The following is a 25,205-nucleotide window of genomic DNA, read 5'->3' on the forward strand; positions in this document are numbered from 1 at the left end:
AAATTACTTTGTAATTCTTTTCCTGTATGAGAGATTCTATAGTATGTGATTGTGTGTGAGACAGTCTGTACCAGCAGCCGGAGATGGGATGAGGCCTCAAGAGGGTCATATGCCCAGCTGACAGCAGCTATGAAGGCTGGAATTCAGGGGTAGCTGCTGGGCTCACTGCCTAAGCCCTGCTGCTGGAGGCATCCACAATGTACATAGATGTACATATATTCTCACAGGTAGACCTCAATCCTGCTCAGCCAGAGAGAGTAACAGGACGAGGCTGTTGTCACTTTCTCTGCCAAGTGCTCTGTGTGTTTCTGTGTGATCTGTGAAGCTGGTCATGTACGTAAGTATATACATACATATGGATACATGTCGTGTATGTGTGTGCTCTGTCTGCATATGCCTATTGGGGATACATCTTCACCCTCTCTACTGCCTGGACCTGGGTGTGCAGAACTACAGCAGCCTCACCTCTCTTGGGCTTTTAGATCTAACTCACTGTATTCTCTCTCAAACAAAAATCAAAGTAGATGATGCATTAAAATAATAGTGCTAAGGTTTCCATCAAAAATTACACTATGTACAAGCATAAGGCTGAAAATGACTTATTTACACATAGGCATTTGATTAAAGTAGATTGACAGTCTCTATTTTATTAACTTCAGTTTGGGAAGAAAGAGGTGGATCATAGTCTTGGAAGTGACACCACTGATTCTGTTGCACAAAGCCCATTATAAAGAGCAAAAGCATATAAATGGGTTGAATCCACCTCATTTAATTTTAATAATCGAAAAGCTAAAAGAGTTCTTTAGGGCTTCCAGATTATGGAGCCTTTTTAGGATGGGTGGAATCAACCTCTCCTTTCCTTGTTCACCATGAAGGCTCCAACAAAGCAGCCGTTTTTAAAGAGCAAAATTTGAAATCAATGCCCCCATTAGAAGCTAGACACAGAATGAAACAGATCTGTCAATGTACTTGCACCATAATGACTAAGATAGGATGCATATGCCAAATAATCTTCTGTGGCTGCCCTTCATTACTGCTGCTCGGCACAGAGTGAAATAATTGCTGCTAAATAATCTATACTAGCCTACAGTTTAAAGAATAACAACGTAAAAAACCCCTTTGAAAATAATAAGCATCTGCTCCTTTTCCTGAAAAAGTGCATTCAAAAAGAAATAATAATAATAAAACATAAACCAAAATGTACTTAATAACATGCTTTAACTTTTGGTCAGACAAGAAGTGGTCAGGAAGTTGGACTAGATGATCATTGCTGGTACCTTTCAATTGAAAATATTCTAGTAAAAAAAACCCCAAACCTCAAAACTAGTAAGAATGCTCTCTTCCATGCATATAATCTGGGATATACAGAATATTTAGAATTTAGACTGTGCATGAGGTATTATAGTCTGACACATACCACCCTGGACAAGCATCACAGTATTCTTTCCCAAAGGCAAGTTTCAGATCAATACTACTTTTTGAACCCACTACTCCTTTCAGAATGGTGTCATGATTTAATGTTCTTTACGTTACTTATTTTCTCTATTTTATCACAATGATTCTCAAGTCACAATTGGCTTTAGCTGCAGTTAGTTCTTGGTTCTAGTCTTGTTCCCATCCTTTCACTTCTATGTTTTCATGGGATCGATTGAAGTTCTAGCCAGTTTTCTTTTCTGTCCAAACTTCCTAAACACTGTGGTTTTCTGCATACAGGCAATTTTCATGATTTTTAATTCTAATAATGCATTGACATCATTACATAATTTGGTGTAAATGGTTCTCACTGTGTTTCAATTGCTGTAGTTGCTAAAACCACATTAAAACAACTTATTCAGAGAAAATCACTGAGTAATATGATTCCCTTTTTAATGTCTGCAAATACATTTAATTTGTTTCTGTGTGAACACAGAAAGCAAAGCACATCCCTCATCTCCTAGTGGAAGGGGATTGGAGTACTTTACATAGATATTATGAAACTATACCTCTTCTAGGCAAAAATTACACTCTTACCTCATTAAATCTAAATGGAACCGCTTTTCATTCTGGTCATCTTCACAGCTTCCTCTCTCTCACCACCCACCTTTTTTCCATACTTCTACATGTCCCCCTTGGTTCTGCTTAGAAGCACCAGACAGATTTCTGACTCCATTGATGTTTTACTTCGTGTATAGGCTTTCAGATATAAACACTTCATGAAGAGCAAAGCTCACACCAAACAGAGCTACCTGAACTTACACTGTGCCTAAAGAGTTAAATCTGAACTGACAGTGGTGAAGTCTAGCAATGAATACACTTGGAAATAGTCTTTCATCTTCTACTATAAAGTCTATCTGCCACCAAGAAGTGATCACCTGAATAATTTATATTTGATTATATAATTCCTAATGTCTCAGAAAAAAAAAGTTAAAAAAAAGGATATTACATATAAAAAGAAAGTTCATTGACTTTCATTCTACTATTGTTTGAAAAGAAAAATATCTCACCTACCTCTTCACAGGTGGTCCTGAAATCCATGTGCTATGACACAGCAAGTGATATTTGTCTAAAACAGAGAGAAAGATTTCATTAGAATGAAAAAGATAGAACAAAACATAAAAGTTATCTGTCTGAGCTCAGCAATTGCACTTCTCCTTGTTAGGTCCAGTTATAGCCACTGATTAAAAGGAGAAATGATTGAAGTTGCAACAGGATTAGGAAGTGTAAGATTCTTGAAGTTGTTCCTGGTTCATATAAAGTACACAATATAGTTTCCTTGAACATAATAAAAGAACGCTTATGTTTTCAACATCTCCTCCTTTTCTAAGGGCATTCAAACATACTTTTCTGATTACAAGTGTAAATTTATTCCTTGTGTTTTCCATTTTTTTGTTTTAAGAGTATACTCAAAAGTAACAAAATTAGAGACAATTAAATGTTGCTTTTCAGAATATTCTCTTTTAAAAAACATTGGTTTGGGTTTTTTTTTCTTTTCTCCCTGAATTAAAAAACATCAAGCACCAATGCCTTTGCCTTTTGTTTCACATTTTATTAATACACCTAATCTCTCCACAGAAGCCAGTGTCATTTAACAGTATACTTACTTTGCAGAAATATTTATAAGTTGAAAAACAAATGTTAGAAAAGCCACAAATATGTGTGAGTGCTGGCAAAATGTCACACCAAATCCTGTGATTATTACTTTGCCTGGCCTTTACCTAAAGTGCACTCATCCCAATGCACACTTATGAATTCATTTATTTATGTGATAAAGCCACTGGAACAGAATGTTAGCAGAGGCTAATAACAGTGTCCTGCTGCTGGTTCTGCAATAGAAACACTTATACATCAGTAAATAACATTTTCAGGAAACACAAAACAGTCCTAGGCAAAACAATAATTTCATTCAATGGCTGGAAAAAATATCGTGCAACAAAATTCTCTCCATCAAGCATTTTATTGCTACTCCAAATTAATAATGTACTTGCAGTTATTTGTATGAGTACTCAAAGTTCCAACACAAAATTTTCCCCATTAGCCTAAGCTTAAAATAAAATCTAAAAACTATACCTCACATAGCACAAAAATGTAATTCCTAACAATTAAAATAAAGCCTTCTAATAATAATAAAATCTCTTCATTAAGTCTCCTGAATTATTTTGCTGCCCTGGATGCAGTTTTATTAAACTGAAGCATTCACATACATATAAGGTTAATGTTCTCTATTTATTGAGCTCTGCCTGCTTCACAGCCTGTTCTCTACAGTCATTTCTAGCAGAGCTAGCCCAGATTGGCTATGTTACAATTCAGAAATTTAAAAAGTATTCATCATCATTCCTTCCTTATCAGCTTTCACAAGAGCACCGAGATCCAATAAAGAACTGTATCCGTACTTCTGCTCTCAAAATGCTCATAAAAAACAAGGTCACTATTACTGTCTCAAAGATTTTCTCTCTGGTAGAATAGTCATTGTGCAACAAAGTATGCTTCCTTGTAATCTTTATGAACTCTTTTTTTTTTTCATCTGAGTAAACTGAAGTGGGAAAGAGACTTTACTCACCTTAGCAAAGTACTCTGAGGACTTTCTAGACTTCTGGAAATATAAGCACATGTATCTTTTAAATATAAACTGAAGTACTGCACAGTCCTTTCTTGGGCTGTGATTATGTCAGGTCACAATTCCTTCTGCAGTCAAAAGTGTATATTACATTATGCTCTGCCTTACTAATAAAAGTTGTGCAAAAATTGGGCTTAGGCATCTCTGTTTTCACAGTCAATGACAATTCCACTTTTGTTCTTTTTTTAGCTACTCTTTGATCTAAATCTTATCTAATCCAGGTCATTTCCACAACTCAGTACTACTGTATTTTCTTCTTCTTTGTTGTTTTTATTATGCATTTATTTACTTATTTACTTATTTCAGAAATACTTGTATTACCACACACAAGAACAGTGAAGAATAACTAGGCCTTGCAACACCACAGCTGATTGCACATACAGTTCATGATCTAAAACAACTTCCAATTCTGCTCGGATAATAATTTAGCAACCTTACAAGAACAAAGCTCCACAGAAATACCAAATTCTTTATTGAAAACCATTTTAAACCCTTTTAAATTCTTTTAAAATACCCCAATATTTTAAACATCACTGCCATTAAACTTAGCATGCTTAAAATTATCTCTGAAAGGCAGGCGCCATGGTTCTCTGTCCTGTGTTTTGAGAGCTCTCAAGGCAAACTGCACTCTGGCCTTCAGAGAGACAGTACACAAACAATAAATATTACCTCCCACTACCTGTTGCTACTTGAAGTTACCTGAAAATCACCTTGGTGATGCTTTTTTCTCCCTACATGCTACATTGCAAATAGGTAAAATAAAATATACTACAAATACTCTCTTGACATCCACCTCATACTGAAATAACCTCTCTGGTACCAAGAGAAAGGTCACAGAGTTTTCTCTGGGAAACCTGGTTAAAGACATTTTTTCATGACCAGTGACAAGAACTATTACTAATAAAACATTGTCTAAAATGTAAAGCTGGAACCACGCAATTCTCAATACAAAATCAGCCTCACTGCAATAAGTGTACCTGTTTCTCAGGCATGCAATATCTCAGTTAATAATCTCTGCTGTACAGCTGACACTGCTTCTGCTTCCCTCTATTTCCTACCAATTCTCATCTGTAGCTGCACACAGAGAATTTAAGCCCATTATCAGTATTCTTTTTCTGACTATCAGCAATTTTATAACACTTCATATTTTTCAAACAGCACATAGAAGGTTTGATTACAAAGTGCAATACTTCATAAATCATCTCAGAAATGTCATTGTTTCTAGCATTTACACCCCAAATAAACACTCAAGATAATTAAATTACAGGAATACATATCATGCATCATGCAGAAATGTTGTATCTTATGCTTGTGAAATGCCCCAATGTTTAGTCATTGTCTCCTTCTATAATACATGAAAAAAGGCAGAAAATACAAATCTAGTAATTTAAAAAAAAATTAACATTTGTAAAATTATAAACTGTGAAACCCACTGCTTACAGATACTTGTGATAAGCTTCTGGCTTATCTCTGCAACCCTATCTCCAAATCACAGCCCCTTTCACCTGAGTGCCTTTCCAGCTCTCCCATGAGCTTCATTCAGCCTCACCTAGACAGCCCTCTGGTCACCAGCCGACAGCTCCATTAAACCTCAATATTTGATTCTCTTTTGCCCCTCCCCACCCTCAGGTTGCTTTAGAACAAACTGCTCTAGAAGGTGAGAAAGGAGCTGCCTGTGGCTTTGAAAGGAGGAGGTGCAGAGGAAACAGCTTCAGGACAGAGCAGAGAGTGCAGGCACAGAGGGAGGCATGAACAGTGCATATAACTCAAAGAGAAAGAATGGATCCCAAAGCAGTAAGGCTCTCTGCAACGAATGGAAACAACTGCAACAAAAGATATGTAAACAAGCAAGCTTTCAAAAGTTCCTTGCCTTCCTTTCAATTTGATTTGCAATCTGCATTTCTTCCACAACTGAACTTTACTTAGTTTACTTAAACTTAGCTCCCCTCTTGTGATGGACATCAAATGAAGGATGCAATGTGTGTCAGACAAGTTGGGAACAGAATTTGACACCCTCCTTGGTAGAACAGGCAGTTACTCAATATTGAAGAAACATTTACCAAGCAGTGTTATTACGGCATTTGTGTTCTAAAGGGAAATCAATGGCTAAAACATAACGGTAAAAATGAAGGCAATGCCAGCCCTCAGAGACAAAGCTTCATTTAGGATAATGCACTGAGCACTTGAGCTGTGCTCTGATCGTTTTATAATAAATCAGGTCATATTCCAGTGATATAATAGTTGTAATTTCACAAAGTACCTCCATGACTGAATACTCCACTATACTTAATGTAATAGGATAGCAAAAAAAAAAAAAGGAAATTTCATGTGCACACAACAGTAAGAAGAGACAGTTTGTGAAGTGTTGGAAATATCACAAGCCAAATAAAATACTATTGAAGCAAAGGTAGGAAATGCTTCATACTCAAGGGTACTGCTGCAAAGTAAGAATACTGTATGCACAAATAAAAAGTTTATGGAGAAATTATACATTATCAAATGCTGTTTAATCTACCGTATGATATCATTTCAGCTTGTATACATTTTATGTGATGGACATAAGTCACAAGAAATTCTTATTGTCCAAGAAACATCTGAACTGCTAACTGGCAAATAGCCTAAAATCATTTTCCAAGGCAGAAATACCAGATCAGCAACTACTAATTATAGCAATTTGCCATAAATTTCATGTTTGCCTTTTCAAGTCCTTCTTCTGTTTCCACATCTTTTGTGATCTACATTGTAGAGATGTCCGAAGGAAATTATATCCATGTTTTTTGTGTGTAACTCTGCAGGGCCCTTAGCAATAATTAAAACTAAACTGCAAACCACTTTGATAATAAATAGGGGAAGTAGACTTAGAAATTATCCTTAAATATAGCATAGCTAGTTCTTTGTGCTTTATATGAAATAAAAATATTTTTTGGATAAAAAGAAACAATACTTTAAATGCAAATTCCATGAAGCCATGTTCATTCCATTCAGCTTGCCACAGGGTGCTGGTGCTTGGTACTGGATAAGTAGTTAGAGGCACACAGATAGCACCATAAATCAAAAGACCAGTCCAGTAACTGCAGGTTAATAAACCCCTACTCTGTTATTTTTTTCCAGCACACTTAAATTATATTTTGTTTGAACACTGAGTTAATTATGTTCGGTTAATGATTTTTAATAATTCACGTATTGGACTAATTAGGTGAAAATTTTCTGAGCAAATTGGAAACAGTCTCTAGATCCAAATAAATCCTCATACTTCTCCCACAGAGTAGAATGCATGAAGGGGGATCTATATATCCCATGCACAGTATAACAGCTTTAATAAATTAGGTAGAAGGATGCTCTTAAAGCTGGAGGACCTAAGCTGCATGTACCCCAATCTGATAGTGCAAGACTGAGATGAACTTCAGGATCAGCAAACCTGTGCACTACTTTGACCATGAGGAAAATCATCATCTGACAAAGGTTTTTTATCAAAATATCCAGCTCTTCGCAAAGTTCATGCTTCAAAAGAATTGAAGCTGGCAATTAGTAGCTAACAAGGTTTATAATGTTCCATTCATTTTACCTTTTTCAAAACAATATGGTATTTACTTGCCAGTCACAATTTATTTAGTGGCAAGCATAATAAACATGCAAGCCAAATTAATGATTCACTGTATAAACATCAATTTTTCAAGAACCAGTGAGTCATAAGGAAGTATTAACTCATGAATGTCTCTTGGGCTCCTGTTTGTTTATCCACTGCTGTTTGCATTAGCAGTTACCTAGTGTCTCCCAGAATAAACACCCACAAAATGACTTAACGTGTAGCCCAGTCTATTCTGGCTTGGCAAGAGAAAACTACTGGAAATGGAAAACGATTAAAAAAACCAAAACAAACAAAAAACCCAACAAAACAAACAAACAAAAAAACAAACAAAAAAAATCCACCAAAAAACCCCCAATGCAACACACAACCTTTCAGGAGGAAAAAGCAGTATTACAGAAGAAGAATCTTAAAGCAGTGATGTTAAATGCCAATGGGCTGCCACTGCATGTCTTTATGTGCAATGCTCTATTGCAAAACCGAACATGAAAGTTTGGCTTTGAGTCAAAGCCTGGAATGTTGTTAGGAAAAAAATCTGCTGTCGGGTCCCTCACTTTTCCAATGTTACCCTTCGGTGATTCAGTGGATGTGTTCAAATATAATTACATACTTGATTTCCAAGAGAGGTAGTGCACAAGTCAGAGCCCAAGCTAGTACTAAATGTCTCCTTCTTAACTGCTCTGTAGGCTGCATGAACTGTAACATGATTTGGATAATTTCTCAGTTTTGCCTAAATAACAGTGCCTTGTGTCAAAGATAAATAGAAGTTCTCTGACTATCCAGCACCGCAGTCTGAATTTTCTCTCCGTTATCTCTCAACACAAATTTCCTTATAAAAGACACACTGGCTTTCCTCTGTCAAGGCGATTGTTTCATACTCAAATATAAATTTCATGCCCCTGGCATTATGCCTAATGTTAATAATTTGCAGTGAGTTCCACATTATACTGCATCTTTTGCGTTCACTTTTAAGTTAAAAAAAACAAACAAACAAAAAACATTGTACCAGGTTAGAGAATAAATTAGTGCTTGTAAATCCCCAGAAAATACTTGAGATTTTAAGATTCTTTATAAACAACTGATAAATATCTTTATATCAGTATATATAAACATGTGTCAGGTCCAGAATTAATTGCAAAAGTTCTTAATGAAAAAATAGTCATTCTCAGTGAAATTTTAAAAATCTGTATTTCCCTCAGATGATACACTGTAAAAATCCTGCTTAAGAAAAATCGAAATAATAGTCATGTGCGATGAATAATGAAAATTAAAACCAGATTAAGATATTATAGATGTGTAAGTTGAATCAATGTAATCTGTGAATACAAGAGTATAAAGTAGCACATATTTCCATTTTGTCAATTGATTAAAACTTTTCCCATATGCCGATGAAAATACAAACCAGGATTTCCCAATATATATGACACTATTTCGGCTCCTATGATACAGTTTGAATCACAAACCTCAGCACATGTTGACAGAAATGGAACTAACAAGGGAAGCAAAACTGAAAGAAATTACAAAATTTAATCTCAAAGAAATTCAGAAGTTTCATTAACTTCAATGAAAACAACATAATAAGTCATTTTAACTTGCCCTAGGACAAAAAAAAAATCAAAATTTAATTTTAATAACTAAGCCAATATTTGATTATGACCTTTCTTCATTTTGATGGGATTGAAATTAGTTGAGTAAGGTCAAAGTACTTTTGTTCTATCATTAGCTTTAAGAACTTATTCATATCCATAAAAAGAGTATATCTATTTTATATTCACAAAATTAAAAACTGTCTATCTTATATTACCAAGTTATCTATCACAATGCAATACACTGATAATGTGTTTGAAACAGAGCAGTGCAGTGCTTTATGTTGTTTTTCTGTTATGTCTATAGGTGTGACGACAAGTTCTGTTCTGCTTTTGTAGCAGAAGCTCCTAACTAATTCAGGCAGAATTAGACATTTTATATAGATGAGATATCAAATGAAGCAGTGAAAAATACTAGACCTTATAGTTTCTTCCCCGTGAGATGGTAACATAAATCAGAGCAGCCCACTGCAAAAAAACCTGTCATTATTTATCTTTCATTGTGCATCTTTCTACCGATATTTGGAGCTTGCTTTCTACTTAGTAATTGCCATCATCACCAGTTGTGTACCTGCCAGTCAGTTTCTTTGATGATAACTTGGAAATGGAATTGGGCTATAGGAGGTAAAAAGGTTTGGGAAATATGCTCAGAAGGTGCCAAATGAGATGAGCAGAGAAGTCACTTGAGAAGCCATGAGAGAAAACGGAGTCAGTGCAAGCTGGCAAAACAGAAGAAACCAGATACTTATTTGTGGTAAACAACACTCTTTGCTGAGACATTGAACTCAAATCACTACATTCTGGTATCTTAATCACCCAGGTAGAACACCAGACAATGAAACAAATTGGACATTGTAAAAGCAAGACCCCAGATTTCTTATTTAAAGTGGAAAAAAGCAGCTCTGTTGCACTGCTGCTGAGACGAACTGCTGTTTACAGTATCAAGTCATTGATCCTTGAATGGCACTGATTTTCTTCACTGTTTTTTTCCCACTCTTCTATAAAGTTTCAACTTACAGATTTTCCATAAATAATCAATATTTAAAAAACCTGATTCATAGAAATGTTTAAATCAATGTGATTAACTGGCCATTTGACAGCTCTAGAACAAAGTCTGAACTGCAATTTATTTTCTACTACCAGATCTTGTAATCAACAGTGGCCTTCCTGTCCAAGAATTCCTATGACAACAAGCATGCACACAATTCCAGTGGTCACATTTTAAAAACCATGCATTTGTTTTGTCATCTCTGGGACAGCGTAGCTACAACATAGAGAGACACCGATGTTTATTGTAGTTGCTGCTACAGTTTTGCCTTACCTGCAAAGTCACTTATAAAGGCTACCAGAAAATGTTTCCTCAGGTTAAGATTAAAAACAAAATAAAATAAAACACACTAAAATAAAACAATAACCAGCAAAGTACAGTGGAATAATACTCTGCATGATCTAGGAAAGTCTAGCCAATGGAGATACTACAATCACGATTTGTATAGTGTTCACCACATTTCCCTTTTTTTTTCAGAGCAGATACTTCTATACAGAAGAATTCAGTACTTATAGAAAACAAACACCAACAAGTTGTCTCAAAATTAATCAACATAATTAGATCTTCCACTTGAATTTTTATATGATTGCAGCAAAAGCCTCTTTAACTCCTCTAGAATGCAGAAAGCAGGAATCTGTGGCAGTGCTGTTGTAATATCATCAAGTCAAGTTTATTTATTGTCAAACTGTTCCTGCAGTAGTACATTGTCAAAATGGATAAAAAGAGAACTTGAGATATGCAAAATATGCCACATAGGAAAACACAGCACTTAAAGTACTGTAAAATTAAAACAAACAAAGTTAAGTAGCCAGTGAGAAACACTTACAGCTAATTACAAAATATTCCTGTGAGAGCAGCACCTCTCACTGAAAATTATTTTCTATGGGGCTGGATTGGAATGAGATTGTGAAATGGTCATCCCAGCTGCCCACACATCCCTATCCTGCAGGCTGTTAATCCCGCTATAGGGATATCAAAGTAAGTGGAAATAGCACCAACTAAAATCTGCTCTGCTTTTAGAAACTGAGGTTCACTCAGCCAAACACTAGCTAGTGGTAAAATGTGCTGATCCAAGAACGCTGAGCTGCCATGCAATGATACCTGTGCAGGGGAGGTGTGGGTGTACAGTGCCATCCCTATTTAATCAGTCATCTTTGTGGGAATTATTATTTTGGTTATCGTATTTGCTGTGTAATTAACTACTACCCAATTTAGATTTTACTTAAGGTATTCTTTAGCTCACTGAAAGCCAAGATGGCAAATACTGAAAGTCATAAGAATTTTTCTCTGACTGTAAAATCTTGGACACATTCATGATCCAATGTAATTATAATAAAGGTGGGACTAATACCACTAATTCATTCTATGAATGCCTTTCACACTCCACTAAATGTAGACGAGAGAAGAACTGTGCAGTCAAGCAGACTGGAAGATACGGAAGTCACGCTGAAAAAGTGTTACCAGGAGTAGAATGAAAAGAATTTGGAAGGGAATATAAAACTTGGTAGGTCAGCAGAAAAGAGTTAGAGTACATCAAACTGAGAAAGCTTTTGGGCCATGGGCAAGTTGAGGGATGAGGAAGAAGACAACCTTCAGGAGAGAGAATATGAAAGTTTCCAACTATCACAGAGAACTTGCGGCCAGGGAAAGGTCCCAAAGTCAGATGAAAATTCCACAAGCATGGAAGTGTTACACCTGTTTTCCGGTACAGAACATGAAAATTAAACAATGTCAGCAAATTTATTCTCTCTATTGCTAAGCCGTTAGTATGGACTCTCATATGGATTTGGTCCATGAGAGGTAGGACTCTCCAAAACGACAGGCTATATGAGTTAAGGATTAGTAAAAGGATCACTTTAAATTTTCTCTCAGCCACCCTACTTCAAAGGACAAGACAGTTATAAGAACAAGGATGTAGGTCGCTTTATGCAATTACCTCCTTGTCAGAAGTCAGTTTCATTGATAAACACAACCAAGAAACTTGGAATCTCACAAAAACTGGCAAAGCATTACAGCCAGTACACAGCTCTAAAGTATCCAAGTCTAACCCTGAGAGTACCAGAAGATACCTCATTAAGGGTTATCTTTTAGGTGACCTTTTTTTTTTTGAAGTGGGTTCCAGTGAAAAATTTAGATTGTGGTTGGGTAACTGAAATTGAGTCATAGTGTCTGCACAATGATGACTTGAATTACACAAATCTATGCAAACATAAGTATTTTCTAATGTTTAATTTACCTGAAAGGCTTTTAGCATAAGTCTTGAAATCAAATGGGACTCAAGTTTAAAAACTTCCACTGGTGTCTCCAAAACTCACAGGTATAGTAGATGAACATCTATATCAGTACACTAAAGAGTGCCAAAGGACTTATTCACTTCAGACACAGTCACTGAAGCAAAGCAGGAGTCTTGCTCTTCCTTTTTACTTGCCAAATCTTTCAGGCAAGAGAGTAGAGGAGAGGACAGACTTCAGGTCACATTTCCTTTATTCGCTTAAAATCTATTTCAGGGAATAGAAAGGTTATAGTATAAAGACTGCATCCCTTCATTCTGTGGGAATATGGAACTAGAGGAAGGTATAGGGTTCTTTTTCAGGAGACTTTTTCCTCTGATGCAATGGAATTAGGAACATTTCTGAGAGAGAGAGAGTTAATAAGAGCAACAGTGTCAGTCCAAGAAGGTTGATGAAAGAGGAAAATGCATTAAAAAGGGAGAGAAAAACATGACAGATGAAGGAAGAGATTGTTAATATGAAGAGCAAGGAAAGAAAAACTGTGGAGAGGAAAATGGAAATTTTTTCAAAAAATATTGGCATTTTCTCAATACACATTATTTTTAAAAACTGTTCCTTTATGAATAAGTCAGCTTGGTGAAATCTGTGTACTAAGATAAATTTTGTTGCTTTTTTTACATCAATAGCATTCATTGTGCTAATTATGACTGGTAAGCTGAAGGAAACTATTTTAGGCATATGGAAGAACCTAACTTTACATTTTGGGGGGGGTTATGACTTGTCTCCACTTTCTTCCCAGCAGACCTGGAAAACAAAAGATTGAACTTGGAAAAAGAGTAGTTGTGTAAATCTTAGGGACAAGCTGAGTATAAGCAAAAATATTGAGGAAAGAGGGTCAGAGATGCATTAAGAAATACTTTCCCTATATTTTCAGTCACATGGTTATGCTAAGTGGGCTGTATTTTAAAAATCTTTTCACGAGATTGCCAGAACTAGCAAAGTTCATTGCTTGTGACAGGCCTACTGAAAAGAAATTACTTCAGTGTGGCTTTGGATAACACCTGAATCACAATTGCTTAAAGGCATTCTTTATCATTTTAGAAATATTAAAGTGAAAGAGAGATATGTAAAGACAACAAACTCTGTACAGAAGTCCAGTGACACACTGAATTAAGAAAAATTAAGTCAATGTTAGCACAAAACACTGATGTAGGAAATGAATATGGGTGTTGTGGGGCTGTACAGAATGTTTGAGGATCTGAGATATGGCTAACCTGTCACAAAGGAATGACTAAGGCAAGAATCTCAGCTAAATTAAGATATGCAGTAGAACAAAATACATTACTATTTTTAGAAACTGTTGACTACCACATAGCCCAGGGAAAAGACTGGCTTCTTGTTGTCAGTGTAAGTGACGGCAATGTCATCAGGGTAAGCTACAAGGACATAACTGAGAGTAAATGGCAGACAAGTTAAATCTGAGACATATACAGGACAATCTGAAACGATGGCTTAGCAGAAGTTCTGTAAACCTAGTTTCAAGGACTCTGCTACCCAGAGTCCCCAAAATACAAGTTCTTTTGCCACCTAATAAATGTGCCTAAGTATAAATTAATCTAAGAAAACCTGATATCAAGCAACTTTTTCTGAGCTTGAAACTATACAAGAAAAAAAATTTTATAAGGTAGGAATAGTGATATTGAGAAGGAATCTTTTCTAATGGTTCTAACTTCAGTAGGGTTTTTCCATGCTTGTCTGTGATACTTGATCATATTTTACAATAATTCTCCATAAAGCATAGCTGACTGAGCCTGATTTAAAAGTAAGTGAAAACTAGAATGCTAAAGAAGATGTCAGAGTTTCGCTCTAAGCAACCTTTCTCCTTTGAAAATTAAGATTTCTTCTATGAGTTGCCAATATTACCTCTCCTAGGAACAGCACAACTTCCAGGTTCTTACATTTCTTCGTAGTTTTAACAACCATCAGCCTCTGTTTAAAACAATGGTTCACTTAATAAAAAAATATTTAAGCTTCCTGCTGTTTAAACTAGTCAAGTTCCTTTTTTCCCCCTTCTTTTTCTGAGTATTGCATGACCCTTAGATTAGCTCAGTTGGTCAGAGCATGGTGTCAATAAGACCAAGGTCACAGATGTGATCCCCATACAGGCCACTCACTTAAGAGCTCAACTTGAGGATCCTTGTATGTCCCTTCCAACTCAGGATATTCTGTGATTTCTATTTCTGTAAAAATTGTAGCAGTTTTAACAATCATTAACAGTCAACATATAAAATATCATGAGAGTCTGGAACTATTGCTGTGAGAATTTGTAACCTACCTCTTGAACATGAGCATGATTTGGGAAAGATCATAAGGACCAAAAAGTAGTAAATATCCATCAGGCTTGTCATTCACAGTTATTTTGGATTCTTAAAATCATTTGGTGGAAGAAACTGAAGGAAGAGGGTACATCTGCTAAGAACATGGGAGAAAAATCTTTCATGACTAGATTTTAAAAGATAAAAAAAAGTGTCCTTAACTTATGTGGTCTCATGGTCTCCTACTCGCTCCTCTGACTCTTAAAAAAGACTGTCTGAGGGGAAAACCAATTGATAATCAATCTGCTTCCATAATTATAGCAGTGTTTGAGAAAACAGTATTTACTACCTTCTTGATCTTTGTGTACATAAATTTACTGAAAAAACAGTGCAATGCCCATTGCAAAACATGCAGAAGTGAGAGGGAGATAGAGTTTCATCACAGGTTTTCTCAGAGCTGTGATCTTCTACTTCAAAATCTTCTTTTCCACTGTAATTAACAATACGGGATCCATAAATCATCATGACTTTCAAAAGAGTGATCAGAGTAAGGGACAATTCTATATAATTGATAGAATCACAGTAGGATACAACTGTGATGAGATCAAAATAAAGTCTCAAAATCAGCACTTAGAAGCCTGAAGATACAGTAATGCAAATGAATACATCTTTATCAAGCCATAACAGTATCTGGTGGAATATTTCAAGGCTTCACAATGTTACCTAAGGAAGTAGGTGAAGGGACAACATTTTATGACAGGTTTTAAGATGAGAATTACCAAAGGTCTATTTTTTAATTCCTTTCCTTCCTTTCTTCATTTCTTCTTTGCCAAGAAAGAGCTTCATGAAACTAACACTTAGAAATTCTCACATTTAAAGTTAGAAACACATTTAAATATCTTGCTGAACTAAGGCTTCACATCTACTAAGACTGAAAACTAATTTTCTTCCCCCAATGTGTAAAAAAATTATGATGCTAAAATTATTTTGGGATTATCTGACTTCCAGAAGTATTAGATTGATGATAAAAGTTGAATTGCAATTTGATCATATCATAAAAAATAAATGTTACCAATGCGTTACATAAAGATATCAGATGACTTCTCTGTAGAATAACAACAAATCCTTAAATGTAAGTAATCTGAAATAGTACACATGAGCAATATCAAGCAAAAGCCCTGGCATATGCTATTATAAAAATTACTGAAAGGTCTCAGGGCGGAAACTTTCATATTTATACATCTGGATGGTACAACTCAGTTGGTCCTGAACCACACAGATACAACAGAAATTGTATTTCAAAATCTAACATCTAACAGCTTCAAAAATTTGCTATCTGTAAACTACATCTTACACTTTCTTCTGTTGCTGTTTTGTGGTCTTCTTATTTCCTTTTTTTTAAAGGAATTCAGACAAAAGAAAAATATAAAAAGGAAAATTCCAGATCAAAGATACTTTACCAGACTCTACTACTGCGGTGAGATCATTTGCTGTGACTGCAGTAATTGTCAGGCTTTTGTAAATGACCACATACTTCAGAATGGCAATTCCTCTGGGCTTCAGTGAAGTTAATCATGTGGCATCTCCTTTATGATATCCTTTGCATAGCTTCCATTTTCAGCAGAGGCCGTTTAAAAAAAAATACACAATAAGGACAAAAAAAATCAAACATACTATTTGAATTGATTATTTTTTAACCCAAGATATTTGGACCATCACGAAGCTGCAACTCTAATGTATATAATATGTGAAAATGAACTATGCTTTCCATAATAAGTTTGCCTCTAAGTTCCCTGGGTGAAGCAGTCATTAATTGAACCAAATTGCAGAGAGATAAGAATACCAAAAAATTAGAAAGTCACAGAATATTCTGAGTTGGAAGGAACGCCAAACTTGATAATTACTACATAAATCCCGCACTCATTTATCATTTTCATTTCTAATCTTTTGATTGTGCCATCTTACCATCTCCACAACCCCAACATAATTCTTATTATTTTTCATTTTTTATGTCTCACTCTTTTTACAAGTTATATTAGGTCTTGGTTTTAATTTCTGTTGGATTTCCTCCTAAACTCAATTTCCTACTATTTATAACTGAAAGTTACATAAAAAGGCTGAATGTGGTATACTTTAAGAGAATCCATTCTTAGATTGCATTTCTAGAAATATCCTAGAGAACAAAAATATTGAAAAACTTGAACTGAAAGAATTTTCTGTAATGCTTTAGCTTCAAGTCCTATAGCTTTTTATTTTCTACATTTGAAAGACAAGGTATCCCATATGTCAACTTATGGAAAATTGTAGGTCATTTAATCAAGTATACCCAAAGAACCGCCAGAATATTTTTTTTAATTCTTTCTTTTAATATTCCAGATACTAGAATCACTTCCAAAAATCAGAAAGTAGTTCAAAGGCAGGAAAAAAATTACACTGGAATAATATAGCAGGGTCTCTTTCCCAAATCCTAGAGAAATTAAAAATTAAGTATATTTATGTACTTACAGAAGGATGTGACCTAAGTTGGACCATATATTAGTGGGAATAAGTTGGAAAAATTACCTATAGAATGCTGAAAGTTCTGCTGCAGAAAAGGGAGGAAACCCCACAAAATGTGATACATTTCTCAATATGTAGCTCATTTGACAAATGAGCAGTGTCCAGCATGAAACCTATAGTTCATAGATTACTTTTAATAAGACATCATTGCTTAAATAAATGCACTGTTGACTTAAATTAGCTCTATTTGAATTCGGTCAATTCTCCAAATTCTTTATTTTGTACAACTTTTCTTTGAAAAAGATGCATAATAAACCTGGCAATGCTTAGCAGCTATAATTGTTCTTCACCTCTTACACTGACAAATGATGCAGTAAGCTGATTGCGGTTTAAACAATGCAACAGGTTTCAGCAATTGCCCTCATAATTTTTAAGTCAGAAATAAAGAGAGGCTTTAACCTCACTATACTCTGTGCTCTCCAATTCCCCAGCTAGTTCTGTTGAGAGACTCTGTTTTAAAATATGGAACAAAGCATCTTAGAAACACGTCCTACTTTGAGATTAAAATTCAGAAGGCCATTAAATTAAAGCACTGACTAATACTCCTTCCTTTTCTCTCTACTGCCTCACCTTTCACATTTCATGAAACCATGTCAGGACTAGCCTACTGAAGCAGAATTAGAATTCCTGAGAGAAGACCTGAACTGTTGAATTGTTAAATATGTCAGTGTGTGAGAGATCCACACTTCTGCTCCTCAGCAATTAGTACAAGGTCCATCTGCCTCTTCCCGATCGTTGGGTGAAAAGAACAATTGATGTCAGTCACATTCAGCAGGTAACTACTACTGTGCCTTACGTGGTCAATCCAGACGGAAATTAAGTGCTGCAAAGACCACTTACAGGCTCTGAAACTGCAGAGGTAGGTATGGTATACAAATTGAACAAAGACTATTTAGCTCTTGTATATTAAAAGCTTTTTGAAAAAGTTAAGAAATATTACAGAGGACTCTAGAATTCTCTTGGTAATACAGCTTATTATGGAAAAATATGGCGAAAAGGTCAATATATAGAGTTCAACACAGAAATTATTGTATTATTTGAAACATTTTTGCAGTTGCTGCTGTGGGGTTAAATCAGGAATGAGCTCTAATCTCAGTTAATATGACATAGAAGAATATCTTCCTTTTTCTGCTCACTATTCCTTCACTAAATGAATTTCAATACATTAAACAGAAACACGTAACTTTTAGCTTCAAAATCCCCATGCCCAAAAGCATGAAAATCAGGTGCAAAAGTGTCTCAGACCAGTGTTGCACTGAATAACCTTAGAATGAGCAACACACTACTGATGCATATCAGAGACAGGAAATACAGATAATTTACTGCTGCTTTCAGCATCCTAATGTTAACTCACAGTCACCTAACCAAAAGCAGAAGGCCACCAGCTCTGGCACTATCAGACAAATAGCTCATTTAAGATTAGCAATAATCTATTCACTTTCATCTGTTGTAGATAAAAGGGAATCAGTAAAGAAAATTAAACACAGCAGGATTTCATTTGGGTTCAGCCCACCTTTTCAGTCATGAAAAGCCATTAATTCAGCTGGGTTTTAATAAAATCCTTGGGTGAGAACAAGACACAGATGTGGCCATCTTTTGGCTCTCACTGTCCTCTACCTCCTCACACAGACAACACAGGTTACTGGGCTATCCAGAGGTTAAAACAAAGCTGTGCACCACCTCAACAATCACTACCTTTCCATACTCTCAAATTCATATAGAGGATATTCAAAGTCATGGGAATGGAAGAAGGCATTTAGAGAGGGATGACAGAGGGCAACACCAAGGCAGAGCATGGGAAGACCACTCATATGTGCCACCAAGTCTGTTCCTTTCTTCTTGGCTGTGAAGGACATACTAGTGCTACCTAAGCTGGTGCACAAGGGGCAAGCATGAGCTGTAAAGACTCAACAGAAGGATCCAGTTAATTTCAGGTACTAGGATCCCACCAGAGTGTGCAATTATGTTTGCAAAGATGTCTTATGGAATAATGTTTTCTTTATGCTACCTGTAAGAAACTGTAAACACTTAGCTACTACTTCCTTACTCAGTAATTACAAACTTTTTTTTTTTACTATGCTATACATCATACAGCTTGCTCCCAAACCATTATTTTAATAGTTCCCCTTTTCATCAAGGGTATCATATTTGCCATAACATTTAAAATATTGCTGCAGCTGGAATTATGGCTACAATTATGGAGGAAGGCTCAGTGCCTTCAGAAATAGAATAATATAAATGCCACATAATAATTCCATTCCCCCTCCAAACGTTCACTCAGATTAATTTACACAAGCACACTGCCCTTTTCCTCACATATCACAGACTCACAGTCACCCTGGAGTGATAGATAATTGCTCTTTACACTCAGTGTTGTGCAGCTGACTGGGGGGAGACTTTCTCATTGAAATGCAATAATTGTACAGGCAACTGTTGCACAGGTGACTGGAAGAAAAGTTGTTTCTATGAAAAAATTGAGTTTTATGACCAATGTTACGAAACCTTTGCATCAGGAACATGAAGAAAAATGGTTTCACAAATGAAAACTTACATGTGAGGCAACTACAATACACTGACCAATTTCACTGGGTAAGGGAAAATAATGACTAAGCATAGTAAAACCAACTTCAGTGGAATATTGTTTTGTAAATATATGCTGTATATTAGGTTTTATAACAAATACAGCATTCAATATGAAAAATAAAGTCAGTCTGTCTTTATAACACCATAGGTGAAAGCATGACCTGCTTTAAAGTTTTATATTACAATGTCTAACACTACTTTTCAAAGGACTGTGCAGGTATTTATTTGTATGTATTCAAATCTTCAGAAGCAATAAGATTTACTCTGAATATGGAATGAACTAGATACACCTTAAACCTTACAGGCAGTTCAATGCTTTAAAAAAATATTATTTGGTAACGACCACATTTCATAATTTTCTGTCCATTTTATGAAATCAGATGAAGTTAACAATGAAAACAAAATCTAGAACCAAGTATCAGATATCTAAGAGAAAATCCACATAATGTGCAAGTGGAAAATGTTGACTAACTTATATATTTTATTTTGTCTCAGTTTTGTCTTTCTATGAATTCTGCACAAATCTACAAAACTCCAAGAATCTTTTAGTTTCACTAGTTAAGCCTCATTTGTTCAGTTTCACAGATGAAATTTTGTCTCTCATGATTTCAGTAGAAATTTTGCCATTATCTTCAAGAACACTATGGACTTTGGATTTCTCATAAGATTACTTTTTCTTAACAAGAAGGTATTGAGCCTCACTGTAATTCACACATTGAAATCTTTAGTCATAGTAATTGACAGAAATAAGGAATCACGTCCAAAGTTCTCTTTCTGTAACAGATAGATCAGCGTTTGTGCAGGCATGATATTAAAGCCCCAAAATTTCACTTACAGTAACAGTTGTGAGAACATGTTACAGGGACTCCTGTTGTAAGAAGAACCTTCTCCTTTTGTCCTTCACTGGTAGACCAACATTGCAATAGCATGCAAAATTCATAGAAAGCATACCACAGTAAATAGAACTAATGTTTTCTTTTATGTAATTGGCAGTAGTGTCAGTGTTTTTCATAGTAGCTGAATGGGCACCTGTAACAACACATCTAAAGAGCCTTGCTCACTAAAATGCTTACGCAGAAATAACAATTTCTGATTTTCAAAAAAATGTCATTCACTATGACTCATGTCATGACGAAAAGTAACAGTATTAAAATAAAATGCTTAAAAGTTATCAATATTTTTAGATTAAGTATCCACAAATTAAGATTATGAAATTAAGAAATAGAAAATAGCATGCTATCTCATGTGAAGAAAAACCAGTATTTTGCATTTTTACGGCCAGTAATGATGATTCGACTTCACTATAATGTTGTTTATAGGAGTTTATTTTAATTTCTGGTCTCACATAAGCTTCTCTTTGGAGACTGAATGATTTTTATTTGTTTGGTTTTGGTTTTTTTTTTAATTCTTATAGTCTACTTCAGAACCAAATTTACTACTGAACTGAATTCAATAAAAAGAGCCATCTTCCTTTTTTAAAATGAATGTGAATTGAAAAAATGTTCAAGTGGCCTTTACAAACTATGTTTTATCATCTGTACTACAAAGTTCATTCAAGGATCAAAACAAAGGAAATCTCTCAAACATGTATGAACAATATTTATATGTTAATGTCAATGAAAAGAAGGAATTCTTTCTACCTGCCTTTCCATTTTAGTTCTTGAGACCAAATAGTTATGTCAGCTGAAGCAAGTTTTGGATCAGCAAACAAGGCTTTAAAAGTAACTCTCTTAATTCTTTGTGATATTTTCATCTTTGTCACTCCCTGTACTTCAGTAGCAAGTAAACAATTAAATCATTAGAAGAGAAGTAGCATAGAAGGTCAGTCTGCCTTAATAACAGCAGACAAAAAAAAAAAAAGTTGTGTAGATTGACAGGAAAAATGCTAAAAGTCTTAAATAGAAAAAAGTAATTTTCTCAAATTCCATCAGTCATATCATCATTATCCCAAATCACCTTTAGCTTATGAATGTCACAATCTAAAGGAACCAAAGCCATACCTTTTCTTTTCCCTTTTGGGTGCTTTATCTGGTTGCATGAGGGCCTTTCCTGTTCACTATGTCTTCAAACAAAGGCACTTTTATGACACCAGCTGCTTAATGATTTGATGGATGAAGAGTATATGTTGTGACCCTACCTCCCTGAACAATCTCATGTTTACAGAAAGGTTCTTCTTAGCTCAGATCACATTCTTTCCAAATTTACAAGAAAGTTCCTCCATTTTTTCAGAGACGTATGTTGGAGACTGAAAGGGTCAATGATTTATGCATTTTAGCAGACTTTTGCAGGCTTTTGACTTTTGCATTATGCCTCTGATGGGCAGTTGGGGCCCACCCCTCCCTCCAGTGCGCTGAAGGTGTCAAGCCCTGAAGAGGCAGGAAGAGCCAAGCTTACCCTGCCCTCCACATGAACTCTGCAAAAGGCGGGAAAATTGGGGGTTCATGGCATGGCTGGAGACACTACTCCATGGAAACAACTCCCCGCCTCAGGGGAGGTGCAAAAAGCATGCTCAGGATATATATTGAGTGGGGACTTTGGGGGTTTGGGTTCAGTTCTTCATCCCCACCACCTGTGAATTGAGAAGATGCATCGCTGGATTCAAGGGGCGGTGACTATATAGCTTTTCATTCTCATCTTTTCTCTTTCTCCCTTTACTCTTATCCTGTCTTTCTCTCTCCTATGCATTTTCTCCTCCCCCCACAAAGGTTGTTGTCAAAATAAATCCTACCTATATACGTTCTCAAACACCGATTATTCAGTGTCGTTTCACTCTAATCCACCCCAAGGGAATTATTGATAAGAACGTGGGTTACCCCCTTCCCCTTTTCCTGGAGCAGGTCGTAACAACGTATCCTTTTTGAAAGCTCCCTAATAAGACTTTTTCTTTCACTTTGTTTTTCAGTAATGAACAGATTGCACTTCAGGTGAGGGTTTGGGTTTTTCTTCATTCTTTTTCAATAAATTATTAGGGAAGGTACAATCAACCACAGTTCCCACCTACAAGTAAGACAGTCATTAACTATCCTTCTGATCTCTCCTGTGGGTACCACTTTTTCCAAGACAAGCACAATTTCATGGTTGAACCTCTAGAGTATTTTCTAAAATTCTTAATATGGGAGCAATACCTGACATCTCTTCACATTGCAGTTCTGTAACCACTTTTGATGGAGAAAGGTTTTATCGGGACAAAGCTCTAAAATACTGTAAACATAAAAAGTTTATCAACTTTTATTATAATAATCTTTTAGCAGATATTAAAAAAGTTAAAAAGGAGATATGCAATCCCAACATTTGTTACCATTCACTGCATTCAAATGTTAGCAATATCAGCAGAACTCATTGCAGTTTTCCTCAATGAATAAAGAAACCAACATAACAGCCTCAATATTTATTTCTTACTCAGAAGCTAATGTCCTGTCAGCCTTTTGTCTTTGCAAAGTGCTTCGAACCTGATTTACACCACATAAAAGCAACTGAAAAACTAGGCAGCAGCTTTTGATAAGACTTATGAAATACTAGCATTAAGTCAGTATTAATTTGTACTTCCGTGCAATTCCCTTCAACTTTTAAAGCTCTGAACTAAAAATGTAGTTAATTTGGTTGTACGTTTTCTACCTGTTTCAGTCTTTGAACACAGCTCTCTGCCACTGCATACAATATATATCAATGCCATCACTACTAAGCAGAAGATGATATTTCTGTAATATTTTACAATACCAGCTTTAGAACAGAATATGTCATATGCCAGATTACTCCCTATAATAAAAAAGTTACAGGGCAAAATCTGAAAATAATCAAGTAAATTTTGAAAGGTTGGATTAGTCTTTAAGTAGAGAAAAGGTACTATAATGAAACATGGTGAACTTCAGTAATATCTCTGCATATTCTCTAATATATTATCAAGGCAGACCTTGACATGGGGAGCGAGAATGCCCTCAGCATTCATCACATCCACTGTAGGCTGCTGTGTCAGCATGGTGTCCCATCAAAATTAGTGCAGTATCAAACAGGAAGAGGAACCCAGCAATGCATAAGAAACTGCTAAATGAGTGACTAAAATACAGATATGGAAGATGAGATTCTGGAAAAAGGGAAAGAGAACATAACCGACAATTATTTTTTTCCAGGAGTAAGCTTTGTAAGTTTTGAGAGACATGCTGAAAATACCCACAACCAAACTAAACAATGTGAGCATTACCTTGACTATATGTGCCTATTTTTGAAAATATTTATATATCAAAATATTCATAAAAGCAATCTAGATTTTTCAATAAGCAGGAAATGTCCAACAGAGTGAGGTTTTGCAGATTAACTTAGTGGTCTGGGTTTCTAAATTGAAAAATATCAGAGTAACACACACTTGAAATTTTAATGCTGGACTTTAATTTAACTTTACTGAAAATCTCATAAAGTTTGTATATTCCTCAATGATATAATTTGTCTTTGAGAACTATTAAGAGAATATACTAAATAGAAGTTTGCCCTTACAGCAGAGTATATTTATTCATCTAAGAAAGCCTACCAAAATATTAAAATGAAAAAAAAAAGAAAAGTCAAAGGGGGATGCATTTTATGTGTTAAAGTTACTGAGGATGCACTCCCAGTCACACAATGATATCCCTGATTAAGTTATCCATTCACTGAAAGGAGCATAAATATTTCTTATTGCTGTATCAATATCTCAATAAATGAATAGTATCAACCACAATGGTGAACTGATCCTAAGAGACAGTAGGAAAGGTAAAGAGTAGTGACACAATTCCATTATTTGGCATTTTACCTTCAAAAGCATCTCACTGTATTTTTCACTTACTAAATTGTAAGAACGCATGAAGAGTAGGCTTGACCAATTATTACAGTGCCTTTGAGAACACACACAGCAACAGCTGTCCCTGCACTGTTTTAAGTTGGGGTTTTCTAAGGGGGTGTTTTTGACATTGTAACCTTCAGAATGTTGCAATATCTGAAAAAACACTGACAATAATATTAGTCAATATGTAGAGATTATCTTTACTTCAGAGACTGAAGTGTGATTCTGTTCCTCAAGACAAGTTACCAGTAAAGTTTTAATTTCAGAAATAAGGCTCTGTCATCAGCTGAAAGGCTTATCTAACTTACACTGCCAGTGGAGGATGGCTTGAGATGACTACAAAAAAGGAGCAATTATTCCATCCAATCTGTTCAAGCACTACAAAAGCCTCCTG

The 25,205-nt window shown here is 35.5% G+C and overlaps 1 protein-coding gene across 2 annotated transcripts in view; it reads right to left on the minus strand.

Moving 5' to 3' along the window:
* SNTG1 (syntrophin gamma 1) overlaps positions 1–25,205 on the minus strand; it is a 339,484-nt gene that overhangs the window by 166,993 nt on the left and 147,286 nt on the right. For both annotated transcript variants that reach the window (XM_071553118.1, XM_071553119.1), the window contains exon 2: positions 2,488–2,542. In XM_071553118.1, coding sequence (XP_071409219.1) covers positions 2,488–2,514 — 27 coding nt within the window. In that variant the 5' untranslated portion in view covers positions 2,515–2,542. The remainder of the gene's footprint in view (positions 1–2,487; positions 2,543–25,205) is intronic.

The sequence above is a fragment of the Pithys albifrons genome, chromosome 4, assembly GCF_047495875.1.
Source record: "Pithys albifrons albifrons isolate INPA30051 chromosome 4, PitAlb_v1, whole genome shotgun sequence".
In the NCBI taxonomy this organism is placed as follows: domain Eukaryota; kingdom Metazoa; phylum Chordata; class Aves; order Passeriformes; family Thamnophilidae; genus Pithys; species Pithys albifrons.